The sequence below is a fragment of the Balaenoptera musculus genome, chromosome 11, assembly GCF_009873245.2.
Source record: "Balaenoptera musculus isolate JJ_BM4_2016_0621 chromosome 11, mBalMus1.pri.v3, whole genome shotgun sequence".
Lineage (NCBI taxonomy): Eukaryota > Metazoa > Chordata > Mammalia > Artiodactyla > Balaenopteridae > Balaenoptera > Balaenoptera musculus.
Window position 1 is genome coordinate 58,026,746 of NC_045795.1, and position 25,027 is coordinate 58,051,772.

Genomic DNA, 25,027 nt, shown 5'->3' on the forward strand with positions numbered 1-25,027 from the left:
TTTTTATTTCCTTATGATTAATCATAGCTTGTTTTTGATCTTATGGACACTGATTCTTTTTATTTCCAGTTACACTTCTCTTTTACAAATTCCATCTGCCTTCTGACCTGATCCTACACGGTGGGACCAACTGCTCTGGGCCCCTGAGTGGCCAGGGTTAAGGCACCGTCAGCCGAAGCCTGGCCTCGAGCCACTGCTCTACTGTCCCCCTTTGTGGATGTCCTCAAGGCCCTCCAGGGCCCACAACTCTTATTCTCCACTCTCGTATCTGGATGTTTCCAAATTACATCCGTTCAACTCAGCTGCCTTTTAAGCAGCATCCGTTACCACTTTTCTCTCCTCATCTAGTAAAGGAGATGTCGCTGATCATAACCTTCCTGGTTCTTGGATAATTCATGAACATTTCTACTCCCTCTTTATGTGTTTAGTAAATTGCACTGCGTTGCCAGGTTTAGGTTTGCTCATTCGTTACATTTCCCTCTGTTGGAGTTGCTCTCTTAAGCTGTTCACCCATCACTAGCTTGCTTTTCCATGTTTTAGCTGTTCAAGTGCTTGTGATTTTGCCACCTAACTTTCCCACTACATTTTCCACACTTTCTTGTTCTTTGCCTTTCTTTAGAAGCCTTTCTTTAAAACATACTCAAACGGATTTCTGTGTGTTTTCTTTTAAATTAACTCTTAAACTTCCTTTCCAGAATTTTAGGCAACTTTTAAAATCTTGCTTAAATTTGTGCTTTAAAGGTCAGAATAGGGTAAACATAGTGTGTTCTAGGGCCAGATTCCCTTGGTTTAGAGATTTAGCTGAAGCAGAAAAAAGTCTGAGCCAGGTGGGACAGGACAAGATTTCAGCCTCACCAAGAATTTCCAAAATACAGGCAAACCTTCACAGGATGGAAGTGTGGTCCATCCACATCCGAATCTCACAGCACAGGTGAACCCAGCGGATAATGGGGTGATGTTATAATAGTCCAAAACCAGCACAGAGTCGGGACGCACCATCAGGCACGGGCCGGGCAGCCGCAGGTTAGCAGCCTGGGCTCTGGAGCCACATGGCCTGGGCTCAAACCTCCTCTGAGCTGTGTGACCTCGGGCTGGTTTCTCAACCTCCCTGTGCCTCAGTTTCATCTTTAAATTGCTGATAATGGTGTGCCTCTCATCGGGCGGTTACAGGGAGCAAATGAGTTAGTATATGTATAGTTTAGAACAGCGCCTAGTATGTAATGTAAGTGGTGGTCACTGTAAATTAAGTTACATGCAGGTAATAGAATGTAACAGACATTAAAAGTTATGTCAACAAAGCAGGAGGAAAAAAGAGGTTTTGACATACGAGCTTGGTTAGAAGTGCAGGAAATGGGGAGGGGGGAGGTCAGTAACCAAGACTCCCATGAAGCTGGCACAGAGGAACGTGTATGAAGCACAGGGACTCAGGGACACTGCCTGAGGCCCACAGCCGGCAGGAAACAATCTGTAGGGAGTGTGTCCACCTCACGCTAAGGCCCGGGGAGCCCAAGGAGGGGTTTGTTAGACTTATCACTTAGTGATTTCGTGTGGATTTTGGATAAATGGGAAGGATCACATGTAGGGTGCCCATAACTTGGAGAAAATATTAGCACCCACTGGTAGAGTATGAAAGGACAGCGGTGATGAGCAGCTCTGATGAGGGCTTTTTGTTCCTAATAATGTTTCCCAAACCCAGGGACGTGGGTCAGCCTCTCCTCAGTTTTGCTTTGTCATCTTTTGTTAGTGCCTTGCAGCCACCTGTGCACCTCTGTGGCCCGTAGCATTGGCAGATCTGTAATGATTTTCACAGCCCTGATTGGCTGTAGCTAAATCAGATGCGCACGGCTCCCTGCTCCAGCAGCGTCAGCACAAGTGCACACCTGAAGGTGGTTGAGAAGCAAGCCTCCGGCTTCTGCAGGGCCCCTCACTCTCAATTGAAAGTAATTTGCATTCTCAAAATAACTGCGAAGTTTTCTTTTGAAGTGCCTTTAACTTTTGGAAATTTCAATCTGAAACCCAAATAATATGCGGAGAACACAGGCTCAAAAGGTGATGTTTTAAAAGATTTATTTATTAAACTACAGTTGATTTACAATATTGTGTTAGTTTCAGGTGTACAGCTTCAGATTCTTTTTCAGTATAGCTTATTACAAGGTATTGAATATAGTTCCATGTGCTATACAGTAGACCTTGTTGTTTATCCATCCTATATATAATAGTTTGCATCTGCTAATCCCAAGCTCCCACTCCATCCCTCCTCCACTCCCCCTCCTTCGCAACCACAAGTCTGTTCTCTATGCCTGTGAGTCTGTTTCTGTTTCATAGATAAGTTCATTTGTGTCATATTTTAGATTCTACATATAAGTGGTATCACATGATATTTGTCTATTCTGATTTACTTAGTGTAATAATCTCCAGGTCCATCCGTGTTGCTGCAAATGACATTATTTCATTCTTTTTTATGGCTGAGTAGTATTCCATTATATATATGTACCACATCTTCTTTATCCATTCATCTGTTGATGGACATTTAAGTTGCTTCCATGTCTTGGCTATTGTGAATAGTGCTGCTGTGAACATTGGGGTGCATGTATCTTTTCCAGTTATGGTTTCCTCCAGATATATGCCCAGGAGTGGGATTGCTGGATCATATGGCATCTCTATTTTTAGTTTTTTAAGGAACCTCCCTATTGTTTTCCCTAGTGGCTGTACCAATTTACATTCCCACCAGCAGCGTAGGAGGGTTCCCTTTTCTCCATACCCTCTCTAGCATTTATTATTTGTAGACTTTTTAATGATGGCCATTCTGACCAGTGTGAGGTGACACCTCATTGTAGTTTTTTTTTTTAAATTTTATTTATTTTAGTTATTTATTTTTGGCTGTGTTGGGTCTTTGTTGCTGCGCACGGGCTTTCTCTAGTTGCGGCAAGCAGGGGGGCTACTCTTGGTTGTGATGCGTGGGCTTCTCATTGCGGTGGCTTCTCTTTGTTGCAGAGCACAGGCTCTAAGTGCATGGGCTTCAGTAGTTGTGGTGCGCAGGCTCAGCAGTTGTGGCACATGGGCTTAGATGCTCCGTGGCATGTGGGATCTTCCCGGACCAGGGCTTGAACCCATGTCCCCTGCATTGGCAGGCGGATTCTTAACCACTGCGCCACCAGGGAAGTCCCCTCATTGTAGTTTTGATTTGCATTTCTCTGATGATTAGCAATATGGAGGATCTTTTCATGTGCCTGCTAGCCATCTGTATGTCTTCTTTGGAGAAATGTCTATTTAGGTCCTCTGCCCATTTTTTGATTGGGTTGTTTGTTTTTTTGATACTGAGTTGCATGAGCTGTCTGTGTATTTTGGAAATTAAGCCCTTGTCAGTCATATTGTTTGCAAATATTTTCTCCCAGTCTGTAGGTTATCTTTTCATTTTGTTTATGGTTTCCTTTGCTGTGCAAAAGCTTATAAGTTTGATTAGATCCCTTTTTTTTTTTTAATTTCTTTTGCCTTGGGAGACTGACCTAAGAAAATTTTACTGCGATTTATGTCTGAGAATGTTTTGCCTACGTTCTCTTCTAGGAGCGTTATGGTGTCATGTCTTATATTTAAGTCCTTAAGCCATTTCGAGTTTACTTTTGTGCGTGGTATAAGGGTGTGTTCTAACTTTACTGACTTACATGTGGCTGTCCAGCTTTCCCAACACCACTTGCTGAAGAGGCTGTCTTTTCTCCCTTGTATAGTCTTGCCTCCTTTGTTGAAGATTAATTGACTAGGTGTGTGGGTTTATTTCTGGGCTCTCTATTATGTTCCATTGATGTTATGTGCCTGTTTTTGTGCCAATACCATGCTGTTTTAATTACTGTAGCTTTGTAGTGTCGTCTAAAGTCTGTGAGAGTTATGCCTCCATCTTTGTTTTTTCCCTCAGAATTGCTTTGGCAATTCTGGGTCTTTTGTGGTTCCATATAAATTTTAGGATCATTTGTTCTAGTTCTGTGAAAAATGTCATGGGTAATTTGATAAGGATCACATAAAATCTGTAGATTGCTTTGGGTTGTGTGGCCATTTTAACAATATTAATTCTTCTAATCTAGTAGCAGGGGATATTTTTCTATTTCTTTGGATTATCTTCAATTTCATTTATCAGTGTTTTACAGTTTCCAGCATATAGGTCTTTCACATCCTTGGTTAGGTTTATTCTAGGTTTTTTTTTTGGCGGGGGGTGGGGGTGGACACTATTTTAAATGGAATTGTTTTTTACTTTCTACTTCTGATATTTCATTGTCAGTATAAAGAAATGCAACACATTTCTGTATATTGTTCTTGTATCCTGCTACCTTGCTGAATTCATTTATTAGTTCTAATAGTTTTTGTGTGGAGTCTCTAGGGTTTTCTATATAGAGTATAATTTCATCTGCATACAATGACAATTTTACCTCTTCCCATTTTATTTCTTTTTCTTATCTGATTACTGTATTAAGACTTCCAATCCTGTGTCAAATAGAAGTGGTGAGAGTGGACATCCTTGTCTCATTCCAGAATTTAGCAGGAAGCCTTTAAACTTTTCACCATTGAGTATTATATTGGCTATGGGTTTGTTGTAAATGGCTTTTATTATGTTGAGATATGTTCCCTCTATACCCATTTTGGTGAGATTTTTTTATCATGAATGGATGTTGAATTTTATCAAATGCTTTTTCTGTATCTATTGATGATCATGTGGTTTTTTGCTTTTCTTTTGTTGATGTGGTGTATTACATTGATCGATTTGTGTTTTGAACCATCTTTGTGACCCTGGAATGAATCCAACTTGATCATGGCATATGATCCTTCTTATGTGTCATTGGATTCTGTTTGCTAATATTTTGCTGAGGATTTTTGCATCTATATTCATCAGAGATATTGGCCTGTAGTATTCTTTTTTGGTAGTATCTTTGGTTTTGATATCAGGGTGATGGTGGCTTCATAGAATGACTTTGGGAGTGTTCCCTCCTCTTCAGTCTTTTGGAAGAGTTTGAGAAGAACAGGTATGAGTTCTTCTTTGTATGTTTGGTAGAATTCCCCAGTGAAGCCATCCAGTTCTGGACTTCTGTTTGCAGGGAGTTTTTAAAATTACAAATTCTATTTCATTTCTAATGATCAATCTGTTCAAATTATCTGTTTCTTGATTCAGTTCTGGCAGACTGCATGTTTCAAGAAACTTGTCCATTTCTCCTAGGTTGTCTATTTTGTTGGCATATGATTTCTTATGGTTTTTTGAATTTCTGTGGTATCAGTTCTTATTTCTCCTCTTTCATTTCTTATTTTTTTTATTTGGTTCCTCTCTTTTCTTTGTGGTGAGCCTTTCTTCTTCTCTTTTCTTCCTGATGAGCCTTGGTGGCCAGAGGTTTGTTGATTTTGTTTATCCTTTCAAAAAAACAGTTCTTGGTTTTGTATTGATTTTTTTCTATTTTTTTAATCTCTTTTATTTCTTCTCTGATCTTTATTATTTCCTTCCTTCTGCTGACTTTAGGTTTTGTTTCTTCTTCTTTTTCTAATTATTTTAGGTAGTAGTTTAGGTTGTTTATTTGAGATTTTTCTTGTTTTTTTGAAGAAGGCCTGTATCACTATGAACTTCCCCTCTTAGGATTGTTTTTGCTGCATCCCGTAGATTTTGTATGGTTGTGTTTTCATTGTCATTTGTCTCAAGGTATTTTTTGATTTTCTCTTTGATTTCATCACTGACCCATTGGTTTTTTAGTAGCATGTTGGTTAGTCTCCATGTAGTCATTTTTTTCTCATTTCTCTTTCTCTGGTTGATTTCTAGTTTCATGCCATTGTAGTCAGAGAAGATGCTTGAAATAATTTCTATCCTTTATAAATTTGTTGAGGCTTGTTTTGTGCCCTAGTATGTAGTCCATCCTAGAGAGTGTTCCATGTGCACTTGAAAACAATGTGTATTCTGGTTTTTTTAGACTTAGGTCCTGTAGATATCAATTAAGTCTAACTGTTCTATTGTGTCATTTAGAGTCTTTGTTTCCTTTTTGATTTTCTGCCTGGAAGATCTGTCCACTGATGTCAGTGGAGTGTTAAAATCTCCTACTATTATTGTGTTCCCATCAATTGCTCCTTTTAATGTTTGTATTTGTTTTAATGTATCTATGTGCTCCTATATTGGATGCATTTATATTATATAATATTAATAACAAGAATATTATAACAAGTATAATATTCTCTTCTTGTATTGATCCTTTCATCATTTTATAGTGTCCTTCTTTGTCTTTCTTTATGGCCTTTGTTTTAAAGTCTATTTTGTCTGATATGAGTATTGCGACCCTCACTTTCTTGTTGTTTCCATTTGCATGAAATATCTTTTTCCATCCCCTCATTTTTAATCTATGTGGATCTCTTGTAGGCAGCATGTTGTAGGTTCTTGTTTTATTATCCAATCTGTCACTCTATGTCTTTTGATTGGAGTGTTTAGTTCATACACATTTAAGATAATTTATTGATAGGTATGTATTTATTGCCATTTTAAACCTTGTTTTCCAGTTGATTTTGTATTTCTTCTTTGTTCCTTTCTTCTTTTTGTTTTTCCTTTTGTGGTTTGATAACTTTCTTTTGTATTACACTTGAGTTCTTTTCTTACTGGTTTTTGTGAGTCTATTGTATGTTTTTTTAAATTTAATTTTATTTATTTTTTTATACAGCAGGTTCTTATTAGTCATCAATTTTATACACATCAGTGTATACAGGTCAATCCCAATTGCCCAATTCATCACACCACCACCACCACCCCCCCCGCCGCTTTCCCCCCTTGGTGTCCATACGTTTGTTCTCTACATCTGTGTCTCAACTTCTGCCCTGCAAACCGGTTCATCCGTACCATTTTTCTAGGTTCCACATATATGCGTTAATATACAATATTTGTTTTTCTCTTTCTGACTTACTTCACTCTGTATGACAGTCTCTAGGTCCATCCACATGTCAACAAATGACCCAATTTCGTTCCTTTTTATGGCTGAGTAATATTCCATTATATATACGTACCCCATCTTCTTTATCCATTCGTCTGTCGATGGGCATTTAGGTTGCTTACATGACTTGGCTATTGTAAATAGTGCTGCAGTGAACACTGGGGTGCATGTGTCTTTTTGAATTATGGTTTTCTCTGGATATATGCCCAGTAGTGGGATTGCTGGATCATATGGTAGTTCTATTTTTAGTTTTTTCAGGAACCTCCATACTGTTCTCCATAGTGGCTGTATCAATTTACATTGCCATCAACAGTGCAAGAGGGTTCCCTTTTCTCCACACCCTCTCCAGCATTTGTTGTTTGTAGATTTTCTGATGATGTCCATTCTAACCAGTGTGAGGTAATACCTCATTGTAGTTTTGATTTGCATTTCTCTAATAATTAGTGATGTTGAACAGCTTTTCATGTGCTTCTTGGCCATCCATATGTCTTCTTTGGAGAAATGTCTGTTTAGGTCTTCTGCCCATTTTTGGATTGGGTTGTTTGTTTTTTTAATATTGAGCTGCATGAGCTGTTCCTGTATTTTGGAGATTAATCCTTTGTCCGTTGATTCATTTGCAAATATTTTCTCCCATTCTGAGGGTTGTCTTTTCGTCTTGTTTATGGTTTTCTTTTCTGTGCAAAAGCTTTGAAGTTTCATTAGGTCCGATTTGCTTATTTTTGTTTTTATTTCCATTACTCTAGGAGGTGGATCAAAAAGATCTTGCTGTGATTTATGTCAAAGAGTGTTCTTCCTATGTTTTCCTCTAAGAGTTTTATAGTGTCCGGTCTTAAATTTAGGTCTCTAATCCATTTTGAGTTTATTTTTGTGTATGGTGTTAGGGAGTGTTCTAATTTCATTCTTTTACATGTAGCTGTCCAGTTTTCCCAGCACCACTTATTGAAGAGACTATCTTTTCTCCATTGTATATCCTTGCCTCCTTTGTCATAGATTAGTTGACCACAGGTGCTTGGGTTTACCTCTGGGCGTTCTATCTTGTTCCATTGATCTATGTTTCTGTTATTGTATGTTTTTAATTTGTGGTTACCCTGGTTTTCAAGTATGGTAACCCATAACTATAACTACTTGCTTTAGACTGATTGATAGTCATGCAAGCTCTACATTCTAAAAGATGTACATTATCCTACTACCCTCCACATTTTGATGTCCATTTTACATCTTCACGTTTATCCATTTGCTGTTCCTTGTAGTTGTAATCACATTCACAAAATTTAAAAAAAAATTTTTTAACCTATGTACTGGCTTATTTAACTGACCTTCAATCCTTTTATATATTTGCCTTTCCTATTGTGATCTTCCCCTTTCTTATAGGTTCTTGCTTCTTTTCTATTTAAAGAAGACCTTTCAATATTTCTTTTAGGATAGGGTTAGTATTGCTGTATTCTTTTAGTTTTTGATTGAGAAATTCTTTCTCTCTCCTTTTAATCTAAATGATAATCTTGCTGGGTAGAGTATCCTAGGTTGCAGATTTTTCCCTTTCAGGACTTTGAATAGAGCTTGCCACTCCCTTCTGGCCTGCAATGTTTCTGTAGAGAAATCAGTTGATAGCCTTATGGGGGTTCCCTTGTAACTGACTCTTTTTCCCTTGCTGCCTTTAGAATCCTCTATAACTTTTGCCATTTTAATTATGATATGTCTTGGTGTGGGACTCTCTGTACTTCTTGTACCTGGATATCTTGTTTCCTTCTTTAGGTTTGGAAAGTTTTCAGCCATAATTTCTTCAAATACATCTTGATCCACTTTTCCCTTTCTTCACCTTCTGGAATTCCTATTATGTGTAGATTGGCATGCTTTATATTATCCTATATGTCTCGTATGTTGCTTTCATTTTTTTCATTTGTCTTTCTGTCTGCTGTTCTGATTGGGTGACTTCTGTTATTCTACCTTACAGATCACTTTTCATTCTTCTGCATTATTTAGTTTGCTATTTATTGCCTTTAGCTCGGTTTTTATCTTGGCAATTGAGTTGTCTAATTTTCATTGTCTCTTTATGGTTTCTAGTTCCTTGTTACAGTGATCTCCATTTCTACTGATAGTCTTTCTTAATTCCTTCAGCATTTTTATTACTTCCTTTTTGAACTCAGGGGTCTGGTAGGCTGGAGAGGTCTGTTTCATTGTTTTTTCTTTCAGGGACTTCTCTTTTTCTTTTAATTGGGAGTACTTCCTCTGCTTTGTCATTTTACTTTCATTTCTCTTACGCTAAGAATTTAGGAGAAACAGTTACGTACTGTGGTCTTGAAAGGCTGTTTGTATGTGGGAGCATCCCTTTGTAGACTGTATAAGTCCGGTATTTTTGATGCGAGGGCTGTATTTGGTGTAGATGCCTGCCATGACTTTGCTCAGAGCGTGCTGGCCATTGTCCCCTTGATAAGGGGTGTGTTTGGTGCTGTGGTGACCAGAGCCTGCACTGGATATTGGGTGGGGCTTCCTCTTTGGTTGTCACAGCCCTGTCGGGGGTAGGGCTTGCTCCCCAGTTGTTGGAGTAAAAGCCCCAGGTCCGGTTCTAAGCTGCAGTGTGAGGTAGGTGAGACTGGAGCACTCCCCCTGGAAAGGAGCCGCTGGGTGTTCCTCTGCGGGACCTGTTTGCTGGGACAGGCAACTCCGTGACGCCACCCCCCACCTGGTGTGCACACGCACAAAATCGGCCTAGTCTCTACTGCAAGAGCGCATGCGTCAGCTCTGCCTGCCTTTGGCATGTGCACACTCACAAAGTGGGAGCTCCGGAAGCCATGCCCACTGTGAGCATGGTGCGAATGAGGCTTCCATGACGGACCCACGCTCTGTCCCACACACGCCCCCATTTGTGGCCTGGACCACATCCTAGGCCCTTCGGGCTATGTCCAAATAGCCAAACCAAGTCCCCTCCTCGAGTCTGTCCGCTGAAGCCCGAGTTTCAGCACCCAGGCACTGCGCACACCAGTAAGTGCGTGTCTTGGGCTGGGAAGTGTGGTGACGTGGCAGCAGTCAGTGTCGGTTCCTCTCTATCCTGCTTGGAAGCAAGCCAGCCTGTGCACACTCCTCTTGGGCAAATTCCAGGCCCCTGCAGCCACCTATCTGTCCTGGCTGAGCTCCCAGCTGGCGAAGGAGGTTCCCAGGGTAAGGAAACCATTCCTCTTTCATGGCTCCCTCCCAGGGGCACAGGTCCCACCTTGATTCCCCTGCTTTTTTCCCTTTAGTCTTACCAGGTTACATGGGGATCTTTCTTACAGCTTTAGTTGTATGAGATCTTCTGCCCGCTTTCAGTTGGTATTCAGTTGGTATTCAGTGGTATTCACTGTTTGTTCTTTCAGGCGACTTCTCTTTTTCTTTTAATTGGGACTGCTTCCTCCGCTTTTTCATTTAGCACTTTCAGTTGGTGTTCTGTGAGAATTGTTCCAGTTGTAGATGTATTTTTGACATATTTGTTGGGGGGAGGTGAGCTCCACGTCCTTCTACCCTGCCATCTTGATCTCCTCCTCCCAAAAGATGATTTAAGAAGTAGACATTATTTTTTTTTTTTAAGTTGAACTGACATTTATCTTCCCCAGGATCAGCTCATGCAGTTAATGAACTCGTGGACACTGGCATCTCACTGGTTGGGCGAGCTGGGCCTGGCCACCAGGTCTGGGAGCTGGGTTTGGACCTTCTTGGAGGAGTCTTGGTTTCCAGCTGGGACCAAGCTGATGATCTGGCAACTTTCCTGGTGGCCCTTGACTTTACCCTGTCATCTTCTTTCCACCCAGCTCTACCTGCACACCACTTTCCCTTCACCAGAGCCACCCCTGAGGGCTTGGGGGGCTGAGATTCCTGTCTCCACTGGGTGACATCCTGAGGGGCTGGACCCAGGTCTGCACTGTTACCAGGGCAGGGAACCATCTGGAACTCCAAAAATCCTGAAACTTCTGACATACAGCCCATGTTACGGTGTGTTTCCTATGATCCTATACCTGTGACTGGCACATTTATGGTCCAGAAAGTGACGCTGACTTCTAGAACATGAATGCGTCTCATTTACGCACCACGAGAAGGGAGCTTTACCTGTCCGTGTTGGTCTTGATGAGATTACCGGCTGAGCTGTCACCTCTCTGGCTGCTGTAGGCTTGGAGCCGTGCTTGGTTGCTCTTCCACAGGCATCTGTGCAGCACCCACTTGGTGCCGGAGCTTTTGCAGGCCCTGGGGGTAGAGTCAGGAGACCAGGTGCTAGGTGGGATAGAACGTTTAAAGCAGAAAAAAAAAAATTCACATAGACAATTAAAAACCAGATGGTCTGAGTGGAGTGCAGGAATTAAAATAGAGGGATGTGACGGTGCCGGGAGACTCCTCTGCGGTACGTGATTTGGGACGGCTTCTCTGGGGGAAGACAGGCTGAGGAGCAAAGCTCAGGGGCAGGGCAGGCGAGGCAGATGGTGAGGAGCCTGCGGGAAGGAGCTGGACTGGAGGCAGCGGGGCTGTGAGAGAAAAGCGGAGGCTTGAGCTTCCGTCTCGAGTCTTTGGGAAGCCCCTGTAGTGGCATGTTCTGGTCCCCCGTTTTACAGCGTGGCTTGGGCTGCGTTTGCACAAGCGTGGGAAGGTTTGGGAGGTGGTTTCGGTGTAGCGGGGCGACAGCCCTAAGGCAGGAGATGGGAGGAGTGGGGTGTGCTTGGCAGGTGGAGTCGCCAGGACCCGGCGGGGAGGGGCAGAGAGTCATCCAGGGTGACGTCTGCAGTTTGGGTCCGAGTAGCCGGCTGGGAGTGGTCCCTGAGATGGGGACGACTGGGAGAAAAGTTGGCCGGGGTGGGAGGTGAGGGATTCAGAGCACTGGCCTGTTTGGGTGTCAGCAAATCTCACACTTCTACATTTAGGAACCAACCCCTCCAGCGGGAGAGGAAGTGGATGTAACTCCCGCTGGTGCTGCCCCTCCACCCACTGCTTGGGGTCGTCAGAGCCTGATGGCATCGCCAGGCCCAGGACAGACCTGGAGTTTTTAACTGTTACTTCCGAACGTGTTCAGCCTGCTGCTTGTTTGAGGGACTTTCCTCTAGATCTCACAGACAAAAATCGTCTTTGTGAAAATGCGGTGCTTCAAAAGGCCCATTCTCTACTTCCCTTTTCACCTGAATTGCCAGACCCTTGCTTAATTTTGCCCTGACTCTGAGTACATGACCTCAAACAAGGGACAGGATAGAGGAGACATGCTTGTGGTTGCCGGGGTGGATGGGGAGGGAGGGCACAGCTGTGCACGAGGGAAGCGCCCTCTCCCGCCGGCCCCGCCCACTGTGGAAGGGGCTTCCTTCCAGGCAGTGGTTCTCCACCCCAGCTGTGCGCTAGAACCACCCAGGGGAGCTCTGCTAACCCCCAGGCCACACCCCCGCCCATTAAATCCAAACGGAGTGGGGTAGGGGAAGTAGGGACGGGCGATGGCAGTGCTGTCACCAGGGCTGCGCACCTGAGGCTGGTGGGACTCAGGGACCCTGGTCCCCCAGGTGCTGTTGCTGAGCTGAACTGACCTGAGAGCCCAGTTCGTGTTGAGCTGCTGTCGTGGGATGGCCTGGCTCCGGCCACCGAGCTCCGCACTCAGAGAGACTGGAGCCCTCTAGCAAACAAACAGGAAGAGATGAATGCACAGGTTTGGCCTGTCCTCAGCCAAGACCTGCCCAGATAGAGTCCTTCTGGGCCGCTGGTTGTTGCTCTGAGGGAAGGAGTAATGGAACAGCTGCTAACAGATTGAAAACTGGGCAATACTGTAATCAATCGATTTCCTGAGCGATGCGAGTAGAAGGATCCCAAAACTGATTCTGGGCTCAGCGAGGGAGAGTCTCCGCTACAAGCCCGCGAGGATGAAGCCCCGTGTGAGGACTGTGGGAAGCACTGCAGGTCTCAGAACACATTTCTGCACTTCTCCACAGGGAAAAAGGGATCTGCTTACTCACCCTTTCTCAGGTTAAGCTGCATGTTTGGCCAGCACTCTTGGTGATTCGGTTCCTGTTACAGGCAGACCTCCGAGATACCCAGGGTTTGGTTCCAGACCACTGCAATAAAGCGAGTCATGTGAATTTTTGGTTTTCCAACGTATATGAAAGTTATGCTTACACTGTACTATATTAAGTGTGCAGTAGCATTATGTCTATAAAAAACAATGTACATACCTTAATTTAAAAATAATGCTGTTTGAAAAATGGCACCAATAGAATTGCTCAACACAGGATTGCCACAAACCTTCAATTTGTAAAAAAACTCAATTTCTGTGAAGCACAATGAAACAAGGTCTGCCTGTATAATCATTGCTAATGATGATGCCAAAAATCAGTCTGTGCTTTTTAAAGAGTAATTTGGAGCGTGAGTGTTTTAATGAATCATGAGTTGAGGAAAATTTCGTTCTCTCTTCATTCTGGTGCTTTTTATGGGGAAGAAGTCAGGACTTTTATCCTGCTTGTCTTTTTAATAAGGTTTTAAGAATCCCTAGAAAAGGCAGTTTTTTCAAGGGGATATTGCCGCTCCTTCCCACCCCACCCTACCCTCCAGGCAGGGCAGCTAAAGAGAAGATGCCAAAGAGCTGAGCTGCCGGAGGCAGCGTGAGGCCCTGAGGGGACGCCCCCCCGCCCCCCCCCCCGGCCCCCCGCCCCCCCGCCCCCCCGCCCCGGCCAGAGCACGCACGGTGGCCTGGGTCTGCCCAGCGTGGCTTGAGTGCTGGTGAAAGATGGCAGAGAGCAAACCGGTGACTCCCCGCCCTGGGTTTGTCCTCGGAGAAACTTCGAGGGCTTGCTACAAGTTCAGAGAGTCCTGGGTCCCTCTACAAGCCAGCAGGACAGCATCTTAGCATCTCGGGGAGGGACCAAGAGTCTGCATTTAACAAGGTCTCAGGACCCTTAAGTGACCACAGGACCAAATGATCATCAGGGTGCCTTCAGAGCAGCAATTTTGTGCTTCTGGAGTTAATTCTGCCAATGCCCACCATTTCACCAGTAGGCGAGGATGTGGGCAGCTTCGCTGGGGCGGGGGGCAGTTTCATTACAAGCTACATGACCGCACACTGAGGGGATCCAGACCCAAGAGCAGTGGGCAGCGGCCGGTTGACCCAGGAGAAGCTGTCTCGAGGCCAGATGGCATCTGACCCCATCTTTCAGGCAGGAGCCAAGTAGGCCTGCCCCGTTTGTGCAGGAAAGGTTGGAGCGTCGCTCACTGACCTCAAATCCAGCTGAACTCTTCATCTCAGGCAAGCGGGCCATTGCAGTTTGTTTCCTCTTAGCTGCTGGGGTTTTTCTTTGGGCTTTAGCTACAGGTCTTAAGTTCTGGTCCTGCCCCCTGTGCAGCGTGTCCAGCCAGGGGATACAGGAGACACAGGAAGACAGGCCGAGCCCCAGCTCCCTGCCACTTCCCAGGGCCTCGGCACTGTGCTGAGGAAGGCCAGGTAGAGGTCATGGGGGCAGAAGCCTTCCCGCCCCCCACGGGCCACGTTGCCTTTGGGGATCACAAAGCTCTGTGAGGCAGATCGAGCCTTGAGGGACCCAGCCATGGGGCGGCCGGTGGGTGGAGTAGGGTTGGCCCGACCCAGAGGCCTGGGGGCCTGTCACTCGTCAGCTTCAGAAGCAGCCTTGCTCCAGGACAGGCGAGGAAAGGGCACGAGTGGAGACAGGAGCTCCTGTGTAGACTGCATGAGAGGCCAGGGGCGGGGGGCGGGGGGGCGGTCCCTGCCCCAGTTCCTACCTTTGCTTCCAGCAGTGCGGTTAAGTATAGACGAGCCCGTGACGTCCAGGAACCGCTACCCTTAGGAGCTGCCCTCAGCAGGGCAGGCACTGCGGGTGGACAGTCGTCCAAGCCCAGTGGGTTCTGAGTCTCTTCCCCGGCCTGGGCCAAGCCCCCGACCTGGTACCTGAAAGAAGAGGCATTTCCGAAAAGCTAGGTCACTTGGGGCTGGGTCATTCAAGGCAGAGGGCCCGTCAGACGGCTCCCCTCGGCCTGGCCGCTGTGGGCAGGGGCCCCTCCCGGGAGGTCTGCGGGACGCTCTGGCCTGACGCCAAGGGGCTCCCCCCTCCACAGCCACACACGTAGACGGGGGGCTGGTCGCAGTTCGCAGGGAGCCTCGAAGGCTCCTTTCAGTCAAAACCCATTATGGCTGTCCTCCCCGTGTGGAGGGCAAGTGTGGCTGGTAGATTCCGTGACAAACTAGGGAATATCGTATCCTCATTCTGATGCTAGTTTAGTTAAATTTATTTCGCTTTTAGTTTCTTACGGTTACTTGTCAAATCAGGAAATAGATTCATATTCTGTGCCTCACCCCCTTTCTGTCTCTCATAAATAGACATGTTTAAAGGTCTCGTAAGTATTAAATGACACCAGCTGCAAGAGTCTGAAGTGCATCTGGGGTGAAATACTACATTTTACATCAGTAGTTGACAGTCGAAGTGGGCTCGTGAGAGCACGGGAGACATGAGTAACGGAAAAGGTTGCAGAGGCAAAAACTAACTTCTGGGGGGAATCAGGTGGCATGGCCGCTCTGCTTCTCCAGGTTTGTGAACTAAATCGCACCATCTCTGCCGTCCCGTCAGGCTGAAGGTCGCATAAACCCCGCAGCTGAGGGGCGCTCGTCAGCACCTCTCCGCGCCCGCGCCCGCTCAAAGGCTGCGGGAAGAGCCCGTCCCCACTCGGCACCTCCCCCATCAGGAGCCGTCCCCTAACCCTTGCTCCCCCAGACCCAGGCAGGCCCCTCCGCAGCCCAGATGGACGGGGCCAGCTGCCGGGAGCCCATCTCGGCGCGGCCCTGCGGAAGGCAGAACTGGCTAGAAAAGATGAGGACTGTCTGCAGTGACGGGGGCCTCCTGAGATGCTACAGACCTAAAGGAGCCTTCGGGGAGGAAAGCAGGCTGGAGCAGGAGGCAGAGGCTTTCGACTTGCAGTCTGTGAACGGGCCTCCTCTCCCCGACAGCCGGACGGAGTGTGCGCCGTGTGCAGCCCGCGTGGTGTTTGGGGCTCCCAAGGGGGGCAGCCAGGTACCCGGGCACCAGCAGTGTTTGTGCTCAGAGTCTTGTTTCCTCCATAAGTAAATAGCTGTTATCAAAAACCTCTGTGTATTTTAAGCCAGATCCCAAAGGAGTTATTCATCGGTTCAGTAACTAGGGCAGAGCTCTACGCACGTCATCCAGCACCCAGGGCACCCAGGCGGCGGGGCCCCGGGACTGGAGCCGCAGGACTCCTGCCGCCCAGCCTCACGTGACTCAGCGTGTCCTGTGTTCTCTCCACAGCAGATGCAGCGCGTGGCCGAGAACCTGAAAGAGGACTGGAGGGAAGGCGGGAAGGAGGCGGCGCCCTGAGGGCCGGTGGAGCCAGCGGGCGCCCTCCCCGCGCGGAGCCCCGCCTGCACGCCCGCCGCCCGACCTTGCTCTGGAGCCGCCGCTGCCCAGCCTGGCACGTGGACGAACCGCCAGCTCCCCGGGTCGCCTTCACAGTGACCTTCGGCCCGTCGGGGTGGCAGGCGGGGGCGTCCAGCGAGGTGCCTCTCTCTGGCTCTGTCCTGCTCTATGTTCACAGAGGTCACCGAGCTATTAAAGGCCTCACGCCCGCCTGACGCCTCCTTCCGTGTGTGGACGGAGCGGCCCCTCTGCTCCGAGCCGGGTCGTGGAAGGGGGAGCCGCCTGGGCAGCCAAGGGCCGGGCTAGGCTAGCCTCGAGGCTGGGCCGCTTCCAAGGCGCGCGGAAGCCCCAGGGGTCCTCGGGAGGTTCTGCTGCCGCCGGGCCTTCCCTGGGGGTGCGCGGCAGGGGCCGCTGGGCTGCCTTCAGCACACCCGGCCGGCTGGGCCACACCTGGGGGGGGGTCTGTCCCGGCTGTGCCCGCAGGGGGGCAGCTCTTTCGCCGGCACAGCATCCCCCGGCCCCCGGGAACCGCCCTCTGGGCTCCTGGCTCTGGTCCAGCCCTGGGGACCACCCCGCTCAGGCCAGGCCTGGCTTCCTTTCCCACCGGCTGCTCAAACTACCCCAGACAACAGCCAGCCCCGCCCCACTGGTCCCTCATAGCCAGGACACCGGGCCCACCTGGGGAAGGCCGGGCAGGTCTAGACCCGTGTCCCTCGCTCCGTGTCCGGCCCCTCGATTCCCTCCTTCACATCAAGACCGGGGTGGCCACAGCAGGCCCGCTCCACGCATGCTCTTGGAAGCCCAGCTCTCCTGTCTGCCCCGCGTGGTTGGTCAGCGGGTGCTGCCAGACTGTCGTCTTTGCCAGCACGGACGCCTGTGGTCAGCCTTGCCCTGCCCCCTTGGTCTAAGGCCCTGCATGGCACAAGTACTCACTGGTGGTTCCGTGCTTGATGGATACTTTCTAGAACATTCTCGGGTCTTAAAACACCAGGGAATGGTAGCCGCCACTCCAGTCCTGAGCCGCCAAGAGCTTCCCTGCAATTCCAGCCTGGGCGCCTGTGGTTGCTGGGAAAGGAGACAGTTCAGGTGGGTCCTTGGACCCAGCTCTGTCTCCCCCAGAGCGGGTTTTGGGGACCAGTCACATGAGTGCAGCTGGGTGTGAGGCGGTGGGTTCCGGGTGGACCCCATCAGCTCACCTCCCCACCTGTGGGCTCACAGCTGCTCTCCAGGCTGGCCCTCCTCGCCCTGCGACAGTGCGGACCCCGGGCTCCCTGCGCTGTCTTTCCCAGAAGCCTCCCCCTGCTCTTCCTCAGTCTGACCCAGCAGAACCACGTCACTTACCCAGGACTAAGCCAGTCATGCTCGGGGGAAACGGGACCGGGTCAGCCTGGACGCGGGGACCCACCTCACTGGGGCGGGTTCCTGGGCCTCGGGGAGGAGGAGGATGGACGTGGGAGCCGGTCAGGTGGAGACAAGAGGGAGGCTGGCAGGAAGGAGGGGCCGCGTAGGCCCGCTAGGCCCCCAGAACTCCTCTTGGTGTCCCAGCGCTCGGCGTCGGTGGCGTCTGGCTCGTGGCAGGTGCCCAGGAGCAGGGGTGGAAGAAACCAAGGTGTCCTTCACTGCGCATCTCGTAGTCCCTTGTCACCCTAAGCGACCTGAGGGAGACACCCAGGATGACACTGTCCCACCGCCGCTCAGTGGCCTCACGTGCGTGAGGAGGATGCCGGCCCCGCTCCGCTGGTCTGCACCTCATCCTCGCAGGCTCGGCCCTTGTCCGCTTGTTCTGGCCTCACCCCAGCCTCAGCTCCCACCCCCGCCCCCCGCTGCCCTGCTGGCCCTGCGGTCCTCGTGCCCCACCCCCAACTCCGCTGCGCTGCCTCCGGCCTCTGTGGTCACAGGACGTGCCCTGCGCTGCTCCCCAGTTCTCCAGACGCCCCGAGGATTCCGGCTGCGGGAGAGCCCTCCTCTCGTCGTTCCTAGCCCGCCTTCCCCCATGGAGTGCACAAGAGCCGCAGGCACCGCCTACCGGGAACAGGTGAGGCAGGAGCCCGAGCCCGGGTAAGAAAAGGTGCATAAAGAGATGGCGCCAGCAGGAGACCGAGGCAGCGGTGTCTCCAGACCGAGCAGGGAGCGGGCAGCCAGGAACCCGGTCTCCTGTGCACACAGCCTGCCCCGGTTCTCAGGGCGCGTGAGGCCTTGCCCGCACTGCAGTGACCCCAGGTCCTTGGACCCAAGCCCGGCCACCAGACGGCTCTCGAGGAGCCGCTGCGTGGGCAGGTCCCCAGAGAAGAGCCTCAGCACCTGGGGAGACCGGAGACAGGTGATGCCCCCGTTCCCACACAAGTCCCGTTCCGCCGGCCCTGCTGGGAGGGTCCCAGCGAGACGAGGCGTGTGCGGCCGCACGGGTGGCCCTCGCTGGGCGGGACGCTCTCTGGGGCAGGGCCAGGCCGCAGCGCCGCTCCTTGCCTGCCGTGGCCTCTCCCCTGACTGCCGCCCTCCCTCAAGCCGTGAAATACAGACTGTCGCTGAGTCCACAGATTGCCATTGCGCCCCGGCCCAATTCACTTCTCAGCCCGACTATCCCCCTCTCACGCCACCAGCATGATACTCAGTTCTGGGCCACCGACATTCAGTGGGCCCCCGGGGGCAGGGGCTGGGCCCGTGCCCCCCACACAGGCGCCCCCTTGCTCTCTATGGTCAGGCCTGGTGGGCCTGGGTGCAGGCGGGGGGCAGGCAGTGGACCCTTCTCTCCCCCCTGGTGGCCACACTGACTCACTCCCCACCAGCGGCTCCAGAGCTCAGACGTGAGAACAAATCTTTATGCTGCTGGCTTTTGGGAGGAAACTAGAAGCAAATGGTTGGGGATACCCAGCCCTACAGGGAAGCCAGAGGCCACTTCCCTCCTTGATACACCCTCTGGGCCTCGGTTCTTCCTACTGTCCCTATTTTATAGATGAGAAAACTGAGGCACAGGGGGCTTCAGGGGATTGACGGCAGCGTGGCCCACATCTGCCAGGACGGTGCTTGCAGCCTGTACCAGACCCTCGGCCCCAGCTCTCTATCAATCAGCCCTGACCCTGGAGCTCCTGCCCTCCTTCCAGCAGGAAACTAGCAACAAGAAGACGGAAGACCAAAGGCCACAGAACAAGAACCCTGGGATCCAGACTCTTCCTGACTCAGTTTAACCCACGGCCCTGCAATGACAGCCCCCGGCGCCGGGCAAGCAGCAGGTAATGGCGAGCTTCTTGCGGGTCAGCCAAGTCCGAGGACTGCCCTCCATGCCCCCATGCCCTGCCCTAGGGTGGCCTGAAGAGAAGGGACCTGACAGAAGCGGAGCCACCAGCACCTTCCAGGGCCACCAGGGACTGGAAGAAAGACATGGCCCCTCTGCCGGGGTAGCTGTGTCCTCAGCACGCTCCAGCCTGGGAGCACCCTTGTGTCACCACCACGAGGGGCCGCAGCCTCTGCAGAGGAAGGAAGGCGCTTCCCCGCGTCCTAACAAGAGGCCTGTCTGTGGTCTTTGGTGTCTGCACAAGTGGGCACCTGGGAAGGGTATGGGACGCTCCTCATCCCAACCTTCTAAGACTCAGAGTTAGGAGGTCTTGCGAGCTAGCTGGGGCCCCAGCCAAGCCCTGCACTGGGCGGGCAGTGAGGCTGGCATCAGCAAGCGGGCCGCAGACCCCCAAGAGAGACTCACCTGCACCCTGTTCAATGCGGATGCTCGGGTGCCACCACGCAGGCCTGAGGAACCGGGTTTTGGCAGCCTGGCCTGGGGCTCCATGTCCTTGACGATGCCTGCGGTGGGCGCTGCCACACGCTGCACACTCTGGAGTGTGCGAACTGAGGGGAGCAGAGGCCCTGCCGGCTTCTCCCCAGGAGGGGCTGATGCTAACGGCCCCGCAGAGCCAGCCTCCTCCCCTGCTGCCTCGTCACCAAGGTACCAGGGATCTGGAGCAACGAGGACCTCCCTCGCACTGGGTGGGCACCCCTGGGCCTGAACAGGACCTGGGGCAGAGGAGCAACGGGGCGCAGGGCCAAAGAGACCTTCCAGTTCCAACACCCGGCGTTGGATGACTGGCATGCCCCACGACCCTTTGGAAGCCCCTGGGATACCCGGGCAGGTCAGAGGCAGAGCCACCACCACTCAGGAGGGAGGGGACGCCGGGCTTCCTGCTAACTGGTCTGTGAGCCTCACGTGATCAACAAACGTAAAAGAGATACGACGGCATTTTCCCTTGAGCTTGTGGCACAGATCACGCAGATGACACGTGGCCTCCTCTCTGGACCTTTCTGGCTGCTGGTGAACTCCCTCGGGGGACAGGGAAAATGCGGCACAAAGCATCGGGATCACGTGGCTCCTTCCGCTACCCGCTGTCTTCTCCTGTGCACAGCCGAGAGCACCGCGGCCCGGGCAGGAGGACGCGGGAAGGGCAGAGCCGGGTGAGCCCAGGTCTGTGGACCCTCGTGCGGGGAGCACGACACCCCCCCGCCCCCGCCCCCGCAGGTGTCCAACAGGCCCAAGGTGTGAAGGCAGTCATCTGCTCAGGACCAGGAAGATCATCGGAGTGCCGAACAAAGGACCAGAGGGCAGCTCAGTAGTGCAGACACAGACCCGTGCCGCCCTTTACACAGCTGTCTGGCTCGAAAATAGGAAACAGATATGTTTCCACCCTAAGGGAGGCTGAAGAGCCACTTACAGTGATCTCTGCCTCTCCAATCCCAGAACACAAGGCCGAAAACTGGCACCACAGGGCTGGCCCTTTGCAGATGGAGTCAGCTAAATAAACGGGGAGACCAAGCGTGGTACCAACAACTGCCTTCCAGGACCTGCCCGACTGCCCGCCAGCCGGGGCGCCCTGCCTGTGCCCTGGATGAGCAGCCCCTGGCATTTGGGCCACAACTGAAGGAAGGATGCAGGTAGGGATCTGCGTTAATAACCTGAACCGACCCAGTGATGTGCTGACTCCCACCTAAACCGTGTGCCCACTGGTCCAGGTTTTTGCTGTGCTTCCTACACAAACACGCTGAAGGTACCGACTCCTTAACACACCACAGGCATCCCGGGGCCGAGAGACGCTTCTTCCTCGGTCCTAATCTGCTCCCAGACGGCGGGTCCCAGGGAAGCTTCGGCACGCTGGAACCCCTTGGGGCATGTTGTGAGACCAGGTCTCAGCCCCTGACTCCAAATGCCTTCCCATCACAAGGTGTAATGAGCTGCCCGACATGGTCTCATCTGCGTGTCCGCATCCCTCAGGACCAGGGGTCTCACAGAATTTGGAATTTTTTCAGGTATTAGAAAGGTAACAAGATGCATAGACATCTGTTACGTAAGAGTTCCAGTGTGGTTTAAAGTGAACCCGTAGCCTAGTGCTTTAATACTGCTTTGCCCAGCCCCCTGGAAGGTCAGAGGTCATCCACTGCCTCCCCTTGCCGCATGCAGGGGGGGCAACCTGAGGGGTGGCTCTCGGGTCGGGTCAGCGCCGTGTACCCTTCTGAGCCCCACAGCCCGCCTAGCGGTCCCTTCCCGCGGGGCGCTCTCAGAGTCCCGCCCACACACTCACCGTTACCGCGGCCGCCTCACTGCCGACACTTCTCAGAGAGGCCTCCTCAGGACCTGCTTCCACCTCTCGTTCTCCTCCGCCTCAGAGACCACAGCCTCGGCGAGCAGTTCTCGGGCTCACCTGTTGCTCTCCCACTCGGTGGTCTCCACTCCTTGCTTCCCTGATGCCTCCTCTCAGCCCCACACTTGAGGCGGCCCCTGGGCTTCTGTCTCTGGCCTTGGCTGCTCTCTCTGGGCCTCTGCTCTCACCAAAGCCTCCCATCCTCGTGGCTGAGATCACCTCCTTCATACCTGCAGAATACAGAGCTAACCCCTCAGCCAGGTGCATAACCTGCAGGGCCCAGTGCAAGATGAAAATGCAGTCCCCCTTTTCAAAAGTTTCAAGAATTTCAAGACAAGAAACTAAGAGCAGAGTGTCAAGCCAAGAGAGGGCCCTTCTAAGCAGGGGCCCTGAGTGACAGTGGGATGTTGAATCTGCCTCCTTTCCACCCTAACACTGACGTTCCACCTGGCAACACTCTTTCTAGCCATGGCCCGCAGTCCTCCAGTTCTTCCAGTCTTCCAGTCCAGAAACCCTGGAGTCCCTGTGAAGGGATAAAGCAGTCAAGAAGAAGAACGGACCCTTCTCTCCCAGCAAAGTCCACGCCTGTCTCCTGTGGCTCACAGGGACCGATGACCCGGATCCTACCCAGCTCAATTCTCTGCCTCCTGCACTCTCCCTCCCTCCCCTGACTCACCTGTCTTGGAACTCTCCCGGCCCTCACAGCAGTGCCCTGTGACCCGTCACCACCTCTGATGGTCATCTGGTGCTAATTTAAATCCCTGTTTCTTCTCCAAGGGCATTATGAACTCACAAGGACCAAGGTTCTGTGTTTTCCCTCTTCTCAACTTTCCAACACGTAACACTTTGCTGGGAGAGAGGTGTTCAGGAGTCGGGGATCCTCAAAAATACAAATGACTCTCTAGCAGTCACAATGTGCTTGGCTTCCATCAGCTCAAGAAAGGCTAGATCCCATTTCCCCTTCTCAACTATCCCTCGCCAGATCCAGAAGCCTGAGGAACCCAATCCCTGCTGGACTTCAGGGCTAAGGGGTAGCCTGAAGTCTGGCATATCCTGCTGCACAAGGAGTGAGCAAGAACTGGAATTTGCCGTCTTTGAGAGCTGATCGGTACATGTGCATGAGAAAACTACCTGGAGCTGGAGAAAGAAGCCCCCAGGAAAGCAGTAGACTGACCAACGCTTAGAGCTTACACAAAGCTGAGAACAGTTCATGCTCCCACCAGCCAGAGTGGAAAGAGTTCGGTAGAGTGCTTAGAAGGGTACTGCTTCAGTGGTGGGCCAAATTAGCCCTGAAGACTGCTCTGGATCTGTCCTAACACACTTTAAAAGCGAGACCCAAAAGGATCCAACTGATTCCAAGTAACCCTATGCCAAAACGAAACCCAGCACTTTTTACATGAATACAAAATCCAGCACTCAACAATGTGAAATTCACGGTGTCCGGCATTGCAATAAAAAAACTGTCAAGCTAGAATTCTATACCCAATGAAAACAGCCTTCACAAATGAAGTAAAAATACCTTTTCAGACAAGCAAAAGCTGTCAGAATATAGTCAGCAGACCTGAACTATAAAAAATTTAAAGTTCTATAGGCAGAAGGAAAATACCAAAATGTGGATCTATACAAGGAAATGAAGAGTGACAGAAATGATAGAGATGTTGGTAATACAAGACTTTTTCTGTGTTTCCTCTCTTAAAAAGAAAACTACCTAAAACAAAACTCTGTATGCATCTGTAAAAATAAAATGATTGACAACAGTACAAAGAAGAGAAGGAAGAAAATGGAAGTATATAGTTGTAAGGTTATGTTCTATAAAAAAATAAGAGAGGCACACAGCCAATAAAAAGTGCTTAGTTAAACCAAAAGAAGGTAGTAAAAGACGGAAAAAGAAACAAAGAACAGATGAAGCAAGTAGAAAACAATTAGAAAGAAGGTAGATTTAAACTCAACCATGTTGATAATTTCACTAAATGTAATTGGTCTAAGTACTCCAAATAAAAGGTAAAGATTTGCAGACTGGACAAAAAAGCAAGACCCAACTACATGCTGCCTACAAAAAGAACAAAAAAACCCCAAAACTCCTATTTTAAATATAAAGATACAGATAGGTTAAAAGTAAAATACACTCCCACAAGTCAAAAAGAGTTAGAATGGCTATATCAGTATCACACAAAGTAGACTTCAGGACAAAGAATAATTTACTAGGGATAAAGAGCAACATTTCATAATGATGAAAGGGATCAATTCATCACGAAGACTTAACAATCTTAAATCTAACAACAGAACTTCAAATTTCATGAAGTGAAACTGATAGAACTAAAAGGAGAAATAGGCAAATCCATAACTACAGCTAGATTGCAACACTTCTCTCTCAGTAGTTTATATAATGAGACAGAAAATCAGTAAGGATACAGAAGACTTGAATACCATTATCAACCAACTTGAGTTAATTATTGACACGTATAAAACATATAGAACACTTTACCAGCAAGAGCACTTCTCAAGCACTCACATAAACATTCACCAAGATAGGCCATTAGCTGGGCCATAAAACAAATTTCAGTAAGCTTAAAAAGATTTAAATTACACAAAGCAGGGGCTTCCCTGGTGGCGCAGTGGTTAAGAATCCGCCTGCCAATGCAGGGGACACGGGTTCGAGCCCTGGCCTGGGAAGATCCCACCTGCCGCAGAGAAACTAAGCCCTGGCGCCACAACTATTGAGCCTGCGCTCTAGAACCCATGTGCCACAACTGCTGAGCCTGCATGCCACAACTGCCGAAGCCTGCGCGCCTAGAGCCCGTGCTCCACAATAAGAGAAGCCACTGCAATGAGAAGCCTGCGCACCGCAGCAAAGAGTAGACCCCGCTCGCCGCAACCAGAGAAAGCCTACGCACAGCAAATGAAGACCCAACGCAGCCAAAAATAAAATACACTAAAAAAAAAAAAAAAATTACACAAAGCATAACTGAACAAAACAAACTAGAAATTAGTAACAGAAACTTATGTGGAAAATCCTCAAATGTTTGGAAATTAATCACCTTTCAAAACATGGCATGATTTAGCCTTTAGAAGGATCACTCACAATGCTGACTGGAAAACAGAC

The 25,027-nt window shown here is 49.8% G+C and overlaps 1 protein-coding gene across 2 annotated transcripts in view; it reads left to right on the forward strand.

Moving 5' to 3' along the window:
• Positions 1-16,513, forward strand: part of ANO10 (anoctamin 10) — a 236,878-nt gene extending 220,365 nt beyond the window's left edge. For both annotated transcript variants that reach the window (XM_036870648.1, XM_036870649.1), the window contains exon 13: positions 16,196-16,513. In XM_036870648.1, the coding sequence (XP_036726543.1) occupies positions 16,196-16,264 (69 nt within the window). In that variant the 3' untranslated portion in view covers positions 16,265-16,513. The remainder of the gene's footprint in view (positions 1-16,195) is intronic.
• The last annotated feature ends 8,514 nt before the right edge of the window (positions 16,514-25,027 follow it).